At 41.2% G+C, this 14,777-nt stretch overlaps 1 protein-coding gene across 2 annotated transcripts; it reads left to right on the plus strand.

Annotated features, from left to right (window-relative positions):
• Nucleotides 1–163: 163 nt before the first annotated feature.
• On the plus strand, nucleotides 164–14,388 carry FLVCR1 (FLVCR heme transporter 1). 2 transcript variants are annotated; one of them, XM_054821954.1, is made up of 11 exons: nucleotides 164–843; nucleotides 3,884–4,028; nucleotides 4,552–4,692; nucleotides 4,993–5,060; nucleotides 5,308–5,411; nucleotides 6,571–6,681; nucleotides 7,715–7,820; nucleotides 8,031–8,142; nucleotides 8,227–8,296; nucleotides 8,817–8,884; nucleotides 10,288–14,388. In XM_054821954.1, the coding sequence occupies exons 1-10, from the start codon at nucleotides 205–207 to the stop codon at nucleotides 8,878–8,880; spliced, it is 1,560 nt and encodes a 519-aa protein (XP_054677929.1). In that variant the 5' UTR covers nucleotides 164–204; the 3' UTR covers nucleotides 8,881–8,884; nucleotides 10,288–14,388. The 2 variants fall into 2 exon arrangements, with proteins under 2 accessions (XP_054677929.1, XP_054677930.1); XM_054821955.1 differs by lacking the exon at nucleotides 8,227–8,296.
• The last annotated feature ends 389 nt before the right edge of the window (nucleotides 14,389–14,777 follow it).

The raw sequence follows: 14,777 nt of genomic DNA on the forward strand, positions 1-14,777 counted from the left end.
AGGGCTGCAGCAAAAGGTTTTTACCACCACCCTCGGCCGCTTGGGTGCCGCCCCGCCCGGCGAGACCCCCCCCCACTCCCCGGGGGTGCCTCTGGCTCCGCCCCGCTCGGGCGGGGCTGCGGGGACGCGACTTCCACGCCCGAGCGGAGTGACCTTGGTAGGCAGAGGCTGCCGCCGCGAAAGCTGGGTGGGGAGACGGCCGAGATGGTGGAGGACGGCGGCGAGGAGGAGGCGGAGGGGGAGAGCGAAGAGATGCCGGCGGCCGCCGCCGTGCCCCCCCTGCAGCGCTGCAACGGCTTCCTTCCCGGCAAGGAAGCGGAGGACGGCGGGCGGGCAGCCTCGGCGGGCGGCGGGGAGCGGGCGGAGGCCGAGGCCATGCTGGGAGCGGCAGGCGGGCGGGTGGAGACGCGCCTCTCGCGGCGGCGGCTGGCCGTGCTGGCCGTCTTCAGCTGCTACTCGCTGGTGAACGCTTTCCAGTGGATCCAGTACAGCATCCTCAGCAACGTCTTCGCCGGCTTCTACGGCGTCTCCTTCACGCAGATAGACTGGCTCTCCATGGTCTACATGGTGGCCTACGTGCCGCTGATCCTCCCCGCCACCTGGCTGCTGGATGCCCGCGGCCTGCGCCTCACTGCCCTGCTGGGCTCCGGCCTCAACGGCCTGGGCGCCTGGCTCAAGTGTGCCAGCCTGGCCCCCGACCGGTACCCGCTCACCCTGGCGGCGCAGGCCGTCTGCGCCGTCGCCCAGGTCTTCATCCTGGGGCTGCCCTCACGCATCGCATCCGTCTGGTTCGGCCCCGCCGAGGTCTCCACTGCCTGCGCCGTGGCAGTGCTGGGCAACCAGGTATAGGGATGGGGGGCAAGGGAGCCATCGGGGAAGCAGGCTTCCTTGGAGTTTGGCGCGGTATTGATTCAATTGCGTTTGGCGTCTTGTCTCTTGCGTTTGGCATCATTCACCTGACTGAATCCACCCATGGCTGGAGGGAGGTGAAGTATGTGAACTTTCATGGAGAGCCCCAATGCCAACGTATATTTGTTTCTGCTTTCTAAAATATGGCCTCGAATCACTAAGTCCCAGTAGTCGATGCCCTGGTGACTCATGAAGATTTCTGTATTTCTGTGATAGTTCATATTTCTGAGATAGTTCACATTGCTATGGGGAGCTGATAACTGAGATGTAGATTTCCTCAGGCTCCCTGGTCCTGGCACATTTCAGAGAGCCAGAACAGGTGTATCTGAAAGCGCGGGTGAAGATACGATGCTGATGGTTTTTTTTTTTTCCTCCCATAGCCTTGTTCTCACCCCTTGCCACTGTCCCTGCTTTTCTGTGGCAACAAAATGTTAAGATTCCCATCAATGTTACTGGTGCAGGCTGAGGTTGTAGGTACAGTTTGATTAAGGTAACGGGATGTTTTTTTTCCTTATGTGAGTCTAATGATTTTATGTTTGTGCACTTTGGATTATTACAGCAATAATCCTAGCATTACATTTTTACGATTAGGGTTACTCATTAGCTTATACTTGGCTGATTACAGTTTTCCCAATGCTTTTCCAAAACAATTTTTTTGTTTGTTTGTTTTTTGCATTGAAGTCTTCCAGAGGACACGTTGGCTGTCCCTTTTGGACTGAAGACTTTAAGTGTTGTTGGTTGGTTGTTTTAGCAGTTGAGCAAAAATTTTGCATCTGTGTTCTGGAATCAGGTTAAAGGTTTCTTTAGCAGCTAAATTTCCACTCTTCTTGATATGGACCACTCCTCCCAGTAGCAAGGAGTTACTGGGGTTTCAGTTCTGCAATACGGTACCAAGGATCCAACTTGGAGTCTGAAACAGATGCTTCGCTCAGATGCTGAGATCTGGGGGTTGAAGTGGTGCAGGACAGGAGCAGGAGTGCAGGGATTGAGCGGAGAGGAACGACAAGAAAGGCAAGGAAAACCAGAGCAGAGGTGTGAACAAAATAAACCTTAGTTATTTCTGGAGCGTATTCCCCTCCAGAAGCTAGGACTGGTGCTTGATGGTCCTCTGCCGGGAAACACCTGTGAAAGGCACTGACAAAGTGTGTTTCATCACCCTCTGGCAGTCCTGCGCAGAGGATAATGGCTTGTCCTGCAGCTGTGCCGTACCCTGCTAGCTCAGAGCTGTGACCTGTGGAGACTGATACAGTGTCTAACAATAGAATTTCTCTGTTCTCATTTTTTGCTTTTCTTTAAAAACCCTCTCAAAAGGTAGATTGAAAGAGTAGTGAAATGACAAATTAGGCACTTGGAAGCTAGAAGCAATGTCTGTATATCCCCACGCAGTTCACTTATGCATACGCATTACGGTGCAGTCTCAATGTACTTGTTTAACTGCACAAGGTAAACTATGTAACAGGATCGAGTGGCTATGACCAACATGATATGTTGGTCATCCAGTTTCTTATCAGAAACTTTGCATAACTGCAGAGCTGCAGCAAACAGGGCTGGGACCGCAGGCAGGGGAGGGACAGAGTAGTTACGAAAAATCAGATCGCACCCATTATCTTGAGATGCTGATCATTTGCAGTTGAAACACAATTCACTGGGAATGCAGCGATGTACCTGTCAAGGGTACCAGATTTCCACAAGTATTTTGCATCTTAAACTGAGCACACCAGACTCACTGGGACTCTCAAGCCTTCTGGCCTTAACCTCTCTAGATGTAAAAAGTGAAAAATGGTGTCACTTGACTTTCTTGGAATATTATGGGTACTGTATTGGCTCACATTGGGGGAGGAAAAAACATACCTTAAGAAAAAGAGTAATTGTGTACTCGGTTCATGTTCGTAGGGTTCATATACTGAAGGGTGAGGATTAAAAGAGACAAATTCTTCAGGTGAGCACTGGATATTGTGTAAATCTGATGGTCTGGGGCAGGGGGGAAAAAAGGCGTCAAAACCCTCATCAGGCATATGCACAAAGGGTGCTTTGTAAGCACATTGGCACATCTCTAATTTGAGTACTTTCTGAGTGTTGGACTTGCTACTCTAACAGTCTTTGGTGCTCTTTTTTTTTTTTTTAACCTGAAATAGACGCAGAGGGCTTTTTCAGTAAAAAAAAAAAATGTTCTAACACTTTAAAATGCAGTTTATTTTTGGAGGAGCAGCAGAGATAAATTTGAGAATAGTCCAAGACTGTTGTTCCTTTATGTTTTACAATGCTTTATATATATACCTAAAATTTCAGTACTTGTTTTTTGTCTCTTTTTGATACAAATTCAATTGCTGCGTTGGAGTTGACTCCTGATACAAACCCACTACTGCTTTATTTTGTTTTTTTTCTTGATTTCCTTAGCAATAATTGCAGATGTAGGTTTTGGTTTTGTGTTTCTTACTAAGGCTGCTCCTTTTCTCTTGCTCTTCTCTGCTCTATCAGTTCTGTAATAAACCTTGCATGTCAGACTTCGTTACTGTAGTGGCAGGATCATGACATCAAGCGGAGTGTTTTGATGGAGAAAAAGAGAAGAGTGGTTCTACAAGAGTAGCTGGAGCCTTCTGTTATCTCTAGGCCTTCAGCTGCAGGATGACTGATACAAATTTATGTGCACACACAGTATTTTCCCATGAAAGATTCTTCTGCAAAAAAACTTCCTTAATGCATAGTTGTTAAATGTGCTATATACTAGGTGTAGTATTGTAGTTTAATATAGAAATGAAAAGGTTAAAACGTGAGTTATGGAAGACCTGATTGTGAAGTGCTATTGAGAGCAAATGGCTCAGAAGTATGACATAAAAGGAACACTTTTCCTTCATAGTTTTATTAATACTTATTATGTTATAAATTCTGAATTCTACCTGCTAAGACTTTTCACTTCTGTTAATTTTTATGTTCACAGGAAAATTATTTTTGGTGTTTTCTTCTTGCTTTACAGCTTGGCACTGCAATTGGGTTTTTGTTGCCACCTGTTTTGGTTCCAAATACACCCAACGATCTCGATCTAATGGCACATAACATCAGCATCATGTTCTACGGAACAGCAATGGTGTCCACGCTTCTATTCTTCTTAACAGGAGTTGGTAAGCATTCAGTTCTTGTAATTTAAATGGTGACCAGAGGGGAGTGTTTACAACATCTCACTTAAAGCATCTGACTTTGCTCGAAGTAGTTGAGGTTACATTTTCTCCAGGTGACATGTGTTCACTTACCTGTCGCGCTGGGGTTAAGCGATAGCCAGTTTACTGTATGTCGTGCTTCATGTGGGGTGACCTCTCTCAGCATATCTAGTTCACTTAGGCTTTTTGCTACAAGGACATTATGATATAACGTGACTTCTCTCTGTTAATCTTAGAATTCAGTACAAAGGTCTAGACACATTGCAGTTGAAGTCTGTCTTTGACCGTATGTTGGTAGGAATCAGATGTGACCAAATAATTAGCATTTGTGCCTTTGTGGCTGTGACTTGAGTCTTCCATGAGAAAATCTAGAATATTTTTTTCATGGAAGTGTTAAAAACAACAGGTCATCAAACTGAAACGCTTCAAAAAGAAAAAGCATTAGTCTGGTAAAGACAAATAAAAATTGTTCCTTCTTTTTCCCCAGTGTTTGAAGAAAAGCCCAAATACCCTCCTAGTCACTCTCAAGCAGTCCTACAAACTATACCTCCTGAGGATTACTCCTACAAGAAGTCGATTATTAACTTGTTCAAAAATATTCCATTTGTACTTTTGCTGATCAGTTACGGTAAGTGGTGCTGTCTGGCCGTACTCTGGCAGAACACTTGAAATGTGTGCCGAAAACACACTGAGTTTTAGTTTTTTATGGGGGAGGATGTGTCAAACTTTTAATTACTGAGCAGCCAGTTCTGGAAAATCCATCAGGATTCAAAATACCACTTGTAGGTTTGGTGAAGAGATTTTTACCTGGTGGATAAAAGGTTTTGCCTCTGATGTGAGTCTTAAATAGCAGAAGATGAACTCTTTGGGGTAGCAGATCTGTGTGGCTACACGTAGAATAACTGAAGCTTTTCTTTTGGTATTGCAGGTATTATGACTGGGGCATTTTATTCTGTCTCCACGTTATTAAACCAGATGATAGTAACTCATTATGAGGTAAGTTTCTTGGATCTTCTTTGTATTTTTTCTTTTTTACTGTACATTTGAAAAGGTGATGTTTATTATTATGTAGGTGCTATGTGTGCTCAGACGTTTGGTTTCCTTTATACCCCCCTACAGTTTCTTGCACCATACAGCTATGGGAGTCATAGGAATGTTTACGCTTATGACTGCCAAGAGGTCTGAACTTGACTTTAAGTGGAAGCAAGTTATTAATGAGCACCATATAAATATTTGTTGAAAGGGAGAAGAAGTGAACGCTGGGAGAATTGGCTTGACACTGGTGGTGGCAGGAATGGTGGGTTCGATTATTTGTGGTTTGTGGCTGGATTACACTAAAACATACAAGTAAGTGTGGGTAGCCATGTGTGGGGTTAGGGGTAGGAGAGCGGTGCAATTGCATTAGAAAAATACTGCAACATAAGGGCTGAACTGATGATAAAAGGCAGTTCATCCTTGATCTTTTAGCGGCCTTGATGGAGACTAGTTTCTGAGGCTACAGCAAAAGCTTGAGACTTTTACTGGTTCTTGGCCAAAAGAAATGAGAGAGGAGAATGCAAAGATGCGAAGGGGTTTTCAGTCTACTCCTGTCTCTTCAGGAGTGTAAGGCTACCAAGGAAAGCACTGTATGTCCTACATATAGTAGCCAGGTGCCCCATCAGGCTCCTTCTCCTAGGAAAGCATAAAGGCTCAAAACCTAGCCTGCATTGGTTTGTAAAATGGACAGTTGAGGGATTCCCTTTTTTAATACTACTCCTGGTCCTATTAGTAGACGTAACATTTGCTTTAATTCAGAGGATGACTGTGGAGCAGAACTCTGTTCTGGAGTCGGAGCTCCTGGGTCCATCACCTGTGGTGTGGCGCTCCCCAGGAGCGGGCAGTGCCCTGGAACGCTGCTTACGGTGGAGTAGTTCTCCTCTGTGACTCTTAGTACGTTATGTGCAAGAGCTCTAGCAACCTAATGGATGTTAATGCTGTAAATTGGCTTTGTTTCTGCATGTGTGTTGGCTTATAAATAAGTGACGTGTGCTTTAATATTTTGGATGACATCCCTTATTTCAGACTTAAAATAAATAGAACATTGTAATGAGACTTGTTTGACTTGCTTCTTAGGCTGACCTTTCTTGCTAATAGTGTTCGATTTGGCTGCTCGTATATTGATCTTTTTATAATGGCTAGCGCTGCAGAATGGCCAAGAGGTACAACACAGTGGAGAACTAAAATAGTCTTGAGGTAATAGTATCTGCTGTGATTGTCCACTCTTTCAGAGTCTGAGCAAGTCTTTTAGCCTTGAGTGACGCAGCCATATAACCAAGGCAATACGGAGTTTGGGAAGGTATACGTTCTCACTGCATGATATGATTGAGTCAGAATTACATGAAGCAAATTTCATAGCTGTAGAATGTCAGTTAGAGAGTAAGTAATGTTTGTGTTACTTTTCCATGCTTTGGCAATGTGCTGTGACCTTATGTTAACAATGTTTAATTTTTTTTTGGTTGGGTTGCAGGCAAACTACTTTGATTGTTTACATTCTCTCTTTCATTGGGTTGCTGGTATTTACTTTCACCCTGGACCTCAAATACCTTATAGTAGTGTTCGTGACTGGAGGAGTACTCGGGTAAGCAATTAAAGAGAATTAGGAGACTTACTGCAGTTCTGTTCAGAAACAATATTAAACGGTTTTAACTAAATGATTCTACTGTATATTTTGTCACTATGCTCTCAACCTATGCCTGTAGATCACAGTACAGATAAGGTTTACTAAGATTTCACCTTCTGTTACATCCAAATGAATGTAAAGTAACTCTTCAGTGAATTTCATTTAACATTTTTATATTGAATTTTTATAAACTGTCTGCAGTGAAGTTGAATCTTTCTGTTGACTGGTGGATAAGTGATTAGAGTTTAACTGAGCAAATATAGGAAGACTGGGTTCTGTGCATATTGATTAATCTATGTTTTCATAGTCCGAGTGACATGGTAGGTGCTTTGTTCGCTCAGAATAGCGTGAGCACTTCTCATTAGATACATAATCTAAAAGCCCCAAAAGATGCTGAGGGAATAGCGCTGTATCCAGACACAGCAGTCGAGGTAGAGCCAGAAATGTTTTCAGTGTTTCGGTTTAGAAACCAATCAACCAACCTCAACTGCATCAAGTCCCTGCCCTTCCTGTCACTCATCAGTCCCCTCAGCTTCTTCCACAGCAGCTTCCAGCGGCCCTTCCAGTGTCCAGCCTCACTCCCTACTGATGGTCTCTCTTTGTCCTCCAGCATGGATGTTTGGGCTGATCAAATGATGATGTTGGTGTACGTCTTTCTTGTGAAAGTACCTGGCTTCAATTATGAAGTGGCTTGTGGACTAGTCAGAGAAGGTTGCTTCATATGTGTGGAGTGGAGCAGAGGTGGTTATGGGAAACAGGACAAATATGTTAAAATATCTTTGTCCCAAAAAGAGAGGTGTACGGCTAAAATTGTTGGATGAGGTCAAGGGAATGAGGCAGGCAAAGTAAGTATTGAATCATGTTAGGTCTTGAAAAAAGACGGTTCAGAATACCAGCTTATTCATAATACCATGTGTTTCTGTTTGATTTTCTTAGCTGTAGTAATAGATGAAGGCCATACCTGTCATCCTCTTACTCTCCTCTTCAACAGGTTCTTCATGACTGGCTATCTCCCACTTGGGTTTGAATTTGCTGTGGAAATTACATACCCAGAGTCTGAAGGCACTTCCTCAGGTCTCCTTAATGCATCAGCACAGGTTATATAATTTTATTTCTTCAAGTGAAGTAAGGTTCTGGAAGGCCGCTCTGCTCAAATCTAAGGCAGCTTTCTTAGACTTGGCTGCTCTGTGTTGCTATAGTCTTAATTTTTTTAATTCAGTTTCTGTAAGATGTGACCTGAAACTTTTCAAGGTAAAGTGATGGCTCTTTTTTTTGTGATCCTGATAAAATGACTTATTTGTTTATAGATATTTGGAATTGTCTTTACACTTGTTCAAGGAAAACTCACAACAAACTACAGTCCTCGTGCAGGAAACCTCTTTCTTTGTGCTTGGATTTTTGTGGGCATTATCTTAACAGGTAATTAATCAGAAATGTAAGTAATGATTTCTCCTTAATGTCAAAATGTGGAAGGGTTTTTTGAGATAATGAATTTCTGGGTAGTTTTAGATGTCTCAGACATCAAGGATTTAAATATGTGGCTTCCTCTCTGGGCTGAGGACAGAAGTTATAAGTAAGTGCAGGTTTTGGGCTGTTGGGTTGGTTTTTTTCCTTTGTTTTCTTAGTTTTTCACTTTAAATGCTTGCTGTGCGCACACCCTTTGTTTTAGGGATGATGTTGCTAATATACGGACAGGCATCTATCACCCATTTCTTGAGTCATGTCTTGAATTTGAGGCAGATGTCTATATCCAGAGTAGGATAGTAAATGTAAACAAATACATAAATGGAGACAGTTTGCAGTTTTCCACATACTGCTAATGCATTCCTAAACTGTACCAGTGACTTTCAGCACATTTGTAAGTACCAGCATGTGTAAGTGCCAAAACCATCAAGCTTTGCTTTATGTACTCAAGATTTAAAAGCTCTTATTGTCATTTTCTGTGTGCTTTGTGAGGAGCAAGAGAGTAAATACAGGTATCTTGAATATGTGCTGAAGACGGCTTCCATGTGCTTTCACTGTACAAATATTTCCCTTGAAATGCATGTCGTTGCAAAGTTGTGAACCAGCTTTCTCTTTATTTTTTGTTTCAGCCTTAATAAGATCAGATTTGCGAAGACACAATGTAAATTCAGGGATTATGAATTTGGATGTTAAAGCTGTAAGTGGTGACTCTTTTACCATGATTGGATTACCATACTTGAATGCTTGGCTTCTATTGGCATAATAATATTAACAGCAAAAGAGTACTTGACAAAAACTTACAATATGACTGGTTCCATGCTGTTTTGGGACAACAGAGCCACATGGGATGCTGCCCTCAGATATCTGTTTCTCCCCTTAGCTCCTGTGAAAAAAATTAAAAGCCCTTCTGCTCTCAGATTTTCCTGAATTTTAAGTGGCTAATATTAATCTCTGATTTTATTGCTTGAATCTTGCTTTTTCATATTTGCAGGTAGCACTGTAAATTGTGAAGCCTTTTTGTGTGTTTAGGAGGCTGTGCTATAGACTACATACTGTATTTAAAATACCTGCAGTCCCTTTAAGTGAAGTCAGTGTCTGATGAACAGAAATCATGCTGCAGTTTCTATGCTGTGCTGCATGAAGAGCTGGGTCTGTTCTTCTGCTGAGCACCCTCTCAATTTAAACAAAGAGTGAGTGTAGCACCTTCTGCTGTTCAGGAGGCCCCAAGACCATGTTTCAGCAGCTTTTCCAAATGATCACAGTCACTAGTAGAAATAAGGCTGACATTGGAAACTTTTCACTGCTGTGGGTTTTTTGATCGTTTGGATCAAGATAACAAAACGGTTTTTTGGAGTCAGATATTGTGAGATCCTTTGTGATGCCTCTTTTTATGTGTAGGTGTCTTGCATATATAGCAGCTTTTGATCGTCTGTGATCAGGTGTGTGCTATTAGTGTCTGCCTAAAGTTCATAAACTTCCAAGTTGGTGCTATATGAGCTAAGATGAACCTGAAACCTCTGCAGCTGTGTGTGCACAGTACAGCATTCTGTGGGTTTACCAGCCTGCATCGGGGCTGTCTCAGGGATGTACATGTTGACTATAGGCAGTGATCCATGACTGTTCTGTTTTCCGTTATTGCCTTGTTAATTAGGCTAGATTGTCACACAGCTGCATTTTATTTTAGCCAGGATATAATAAAAGCCTGGAGTCCTTGCCCTGATATTACCATAAATAATTGAGCTGCCTGTGTTAATAAGGTACTATAGCACTTTGATGCCAAACTTTGATCATCAAGTTTCTATCATGTTTAAATGTAACAGAGAAAAAAATGAAAGTTAATCTCCACATGATAAATATCTATACGCAGTAAGTATATAGTTTAGAGGTATACTAAGAAACTCAATTCTGTGGTTTGTTTTGTTTTCATTACAGAGAAGGGACAATAGGGCTTTCTGTAAATGCCCAATTTGCCTAATTAACTACGTATACTATTGGAGTCTAACGTAATAATTACACAAGAATACTGAGATTGAGAATAGCTTCTGCTGAATAACTGCTTAATTCCTGCTTTTTTTTCCCCCTCCCCCTCCCCCTCTCCAGGTACCAGTTGACAGTCCTGTAGAACCTGAAAGTACTACATTAAAAATTCAGTCAGCTTTATAAAGCTGAAAGTGACTTAGAAACACACAAGTTTGGTTGGATACTGAACAATATTAATTGGTGTAATCACTAGATTTGTGTGTATGAGTAGTAAAATGTGTTTGGTGATAGTTGTGCAGTGGAAACTATGAAGATGCTCCATTTATTTTGCTCAAGACGCAAGCAATTCACCCGTTCCAATTTGTATGGAATATTTATTTTTAACAGTTTTCAAGTTTTACAGTTTCATTAGTAACGAACTGTGTGAATACTCTCCACGCTAGGGAGACATGTGCGTTCAGGATACGTACTTGAAAAAATCTGGAATCCTGAAGTATGGTCATCATGATCAGAAGTACCTAATCTTCTTTTCCCCAAAGAATTGAGAGGTAGTTAGTGTCTTGTTCAGTCTTTTCTAGTGCATTTGAGAAGTCAGAGAGTAGATAACTGTACAGCTGGTGGATCTTCAAGTTCCTTTTTTTTTTTTTTTTTAATATAAGCCAACAGTTCCTTCTGGGAAACTGTCTATAGCACAATACTAAAAACAAGAGATGACTGCAAATGTGTGTTTCATACTGGCATCTGATACTTCTTTTGCCTTGAAACTTCTTGAGAGATATCAGAAGGCAAGTAAGAGAAAACACTTACAGATTCATTGTAACATTTCCAGGGAGATTTAAAGAGTTTCCTGCTAACTAAAGTGAAGAAAAACAATTCTTATTAAATACAGTAAGAAGGAGGAGAAAGGCCTTTGATCTCTACTGTGAAGTATTTATAGGCAATGGAACACTACCACACAGGTTGCCTCCATGGAATATTTTGAGTGCTTTCTCAGTTGAAGTGAGAGGAGTATGTGTTTACAAAGAGCTGGTGCCTTTACTTTGTAAAGAAGATCCTTGCCTCATCTTGAGTTTAATCAGTGCTGCTGAAGAAATTCCATTTTGTGTGTTAAACCTCCTCTGAATATTTGTGGAGTATGAGAAAATGTGTTCTAACCTCTTTTGCATTTATTTCTCTGCGTTATGAATTGTATCATTTATGTCATGAAATTTTTGTGCTTGTATAACTTAAATCATGTCTTTCACAGTTTGTTAAAAGCTGTAAGGATGACTGAAAACAGTGATGTTTCACTTTGTCTGATGAAATATTTGCTGTTTTGTTTCATGCATCTTAGCTACCAAAGGAGCGAACTTCACCTTTTATCTGAATTTGGGATGTGGATTTCTCACTGCAGTGCTTCTGAAAATATTCTCCTTTACCTTATGTTCTATCTACACACCCACAGAATTGATAGCACTACAATACTACTGACGCCCTACTATTGCTGAAAAAGTCAGACCTGAGTTAGCAGACTTTTTGTAAACATTTAAGCTTTAGCAGCCTTTAAGTTGGGCCTGCCAGATCAGTAGCATCAGTGATGCCGTCTCTTCGAGTTCCCACAGATGTAGTGCCACCCAGAAGGTGGAATCCTACTTGAAATTTTCCACAGATTGTTAAAGATGGATATGGGGAACGTTTTAATTCCAAGGTAGTCTTTCAGTATGATAAGTACCACTAAATTCTTTTCTTTTTCTTATTTTACTGTAGATTTAGAGAATCCTTTTATGTAAAAAGGACGCTGTAAACTCAGCCTCTGAACTTAATGATCTAGACTCACAATTTTGTATGATAAATGCTTCAGACGTGGGAAGACTGAATGGCAATATACGTACCAGAATAAGCTAGGCATGCTTGGAACACTCGCCTTTCCAGAAAAGGTCCATGTCTCTTTGCCAGGTCCAGTGCTAGAGAGAAAAGGGGCACACCTTCCTGCTCCTGGGGAGGCGAGCTCCACGAGAAGGGTCCTCTGGTGAGGTAGTTGAATATAGGAAAAGGAACCCATAGATATTCAAACAGCAGGCAGGAGTATGGGAGTGGAAGTAGAGATGCTTTCATTATGTCAGTTCTTTGTGTTTAATGACTTGCTGTGATATAAATTGCCCCATCAAGGGATGTACACGTTTTCAGCCTGAGTGAGCAAAGTGAAAGTTCCTGCCTTTTATATCTGTGAGTGGCTTTTTCCTTTGGAGGAATGATAATGACATGTGCCAAAATATATGCGTTCTTCCGCAAGGTACAGATTCAGTGAATGTTTGTGTTCATGGCCCGTGGTTGCTTTGTACTTCTACTGTTGCAAAATCTTAACAAGATAATATCTTTGCAGTTTTGGGGGAATGTTTTCAAATGTCCGATAGAAAGTCTTTGGCAGTATCTGGAATACTTTCTGAAATGTCCAGTACACACTGTTCAAATTCAGAGATTGAGCTTTTTTCTTCCTTTTTAAAATTTATTTTTTAATTCCTTTCCTCACTACTAGTTTCCAGTTTCTTTAGTTATGTTCAGCCGATTCTTGAAAAAATACTCTAGTCCTTCTGGCTCCTTGTGTTTTTCATCTTCTGCCAAATTACTTGGCTACCCTCTGAAAAGGTCCAAACAATCTTTTGGTATGCTAGAAACCCCGCTGGGTCCCTGAAAAGTAAATATTCCTAATAATGAAGGCTTAATTACATCCTGGATTTAATACTCCCCCTCTAAAAGGAGCTTGAAAGTTGGAAACCTGTGAGCTATTTCCAGGCAACAATAAAGTATTTAAATGCAAGGCTCAGCAGGAAAATAAAGAACAAACTATATTTTATGCAATAATGTTATCATCTCTCTGTCAAGAAACTGAGGCTCTAGCTCATGGCAGAAATAAGTTTGGGGCTTTGGTCTTTTTGCTTTTAATTTTTGTTTTTAAACAAACAACATCCACCCAACCAGACATCCATCTGGAATTGGCAGTAGGGTTTCTGACTCAGCCTTGAGATTCTGGCTCAGCCCTCCAGTAAGAGTAAAGGTAGGGGCTAAAAATCATAACTGCTGAATAGAGGTAATCGTTTAATGAATGGAATTACATGTCAACTATGAGAGGATGGAGTGGGAAACCAAGTGAGGAGAGGCATCCCAGTCCTATGCATCAGCTTTTGCTTTTCACTATGCTTTTCTTTTAAGACCTGTAAGGCCTAGTCTGGAATTGCTGCCATCAATTGCTTTCTTCTTCAGCTTGGTAGATAAGTAAGTCCTTCAGAGCATTTATTTTGTAGATGGGTTCTTGTCTTTAATAATGTCTTTTTCTGTTGCCGAGTGTTCATGTTTTACGAAGAAGAACGACCAAGGGAAGAATACGTAAGAATCATTTCAGGTTAATAGGCCTTTCCTAACTTCATCCTCTTGGTCATCTCTTTTGTTCAAGACAGTCTGTTCCAGAGACAATCACTGGAGTGTGTAATTAGAGGTGCCGGCCCATGTTGTCTAATGAAAAAATGCTTTCTGAGAAATCTCTAGGCTATCTTGTGCATCTACAACCAACTGAAATTGGGTTAAGCCATAAGCATTTCTTGATTTCATTTTCTGTTATATGTACTCATGAATCTTCATGTGTGAACGGCAAGGTGTGACCTTTTCAGTTGCTGCCTTTCAATATATGTATGTAACACTTCTAAGTGTTATAGGCTACTAATGATTCATAGACCACAAGCTTAATTATTGTACCCCATGTGACTTCCCCACTGCCACCATTTGGTCTGAAGTCTGTGAAGAGAGGGATGTTAATGCATGAACTAGAATGAAGTAAGCAAAAGATATTCCTAAGACGAATGTATTTCCATGTAAGATCCATGTTATTTACTGCTCATGTCTTTATTCTTCTCATGAAGATAGGAAAGATTTTTGCTGTAATAGTTTGTTAGTGTCCCATTCGTTGTTTCAAGAGAAAATTAAAAATTCCTTACGACTATTCTTTGATTGCAATATTGTATGTATGTGTATATGTGCGTGGCATCATTCCTTACCATTATATGTTATTAATGAAGTGTATAACATGTAACTTGATTGGGGCCAAGATTTCCATTTTTGACAGCTGCTGATACAGTTGATGGTCTAAAAAATGATTCATTTTTTTTCCTTAAAAGCTGCCATTTAATGTAGGAAAATTTTATAAGTGAATGATATACCATGTCATTAATAAACACGTATGTACATGTATATGCAGAGTGTGTGTATGCAGGGTATGTAAATGTATTATATGCAAGAGTACTGGTTTACAGAGAAATTTTCTCAGGGCATGGAGTTAAAGTATTAGTATCAGTAGTTGAGTTGCACTGCTCTAGCACAGTGATTTCTCCTCCTTTGCTTTGGAAAAGGTCTGTGAGGAAAAGAAAGTGCAGTTAACACCTAAAGCAGAGCAATCCAGTGCCATCTCCTTAAGGGTGGTGCAAATATTATTTTACTAAAGCACCCAGCTGTAGAGACATTTTCTGGGGAGAGAGGGTGGAATAACTTCTTAGAGAGGATAGAGTGAGAAGTTACATTCAGTTATGGCCCAACTTTTGTTTCTGAAACCAGAGTTGTCTTCAGTGGGAGCACAGTAGGAC

The sequence above is a fragment of the Grus americana genome, chromosome 3 (assembly GCF_028858705.1).
Source record: "Grus americana isolate bGruAme1 chromosome 3, bGruAme1.mat, whole genome shotgun sequence".
Lineage (NCBI taxonomy): Eukaryota > Metazoa > Chordata > Aves > Gruiformes > Gruidae > Grus > Grus americana.

Coding starts and splice junctions, on each gene's coding strand:
- FLVCR1 (XM_054821954.1), top strand. CDS start 205: ATGGTGGAGGACGGCGGCGAGGAGGAGGCGGAGGGGGAGAGCGAAGAG. Junction 4,029..4,551: donor ATTCTTCTTAACAGGAGTTG/GTAAGCATTCAG, acceptor CTTTTTCCCCAG/TGTTTGAAGAAAAGCCCAAA. Junction 6,682..7,714: donor GTGACTGGAGGAGTACTCGG/GTAAGCAATTAA, acceptor CCTCTTCAACAG/GTTCTTCATGACTGGCTATC.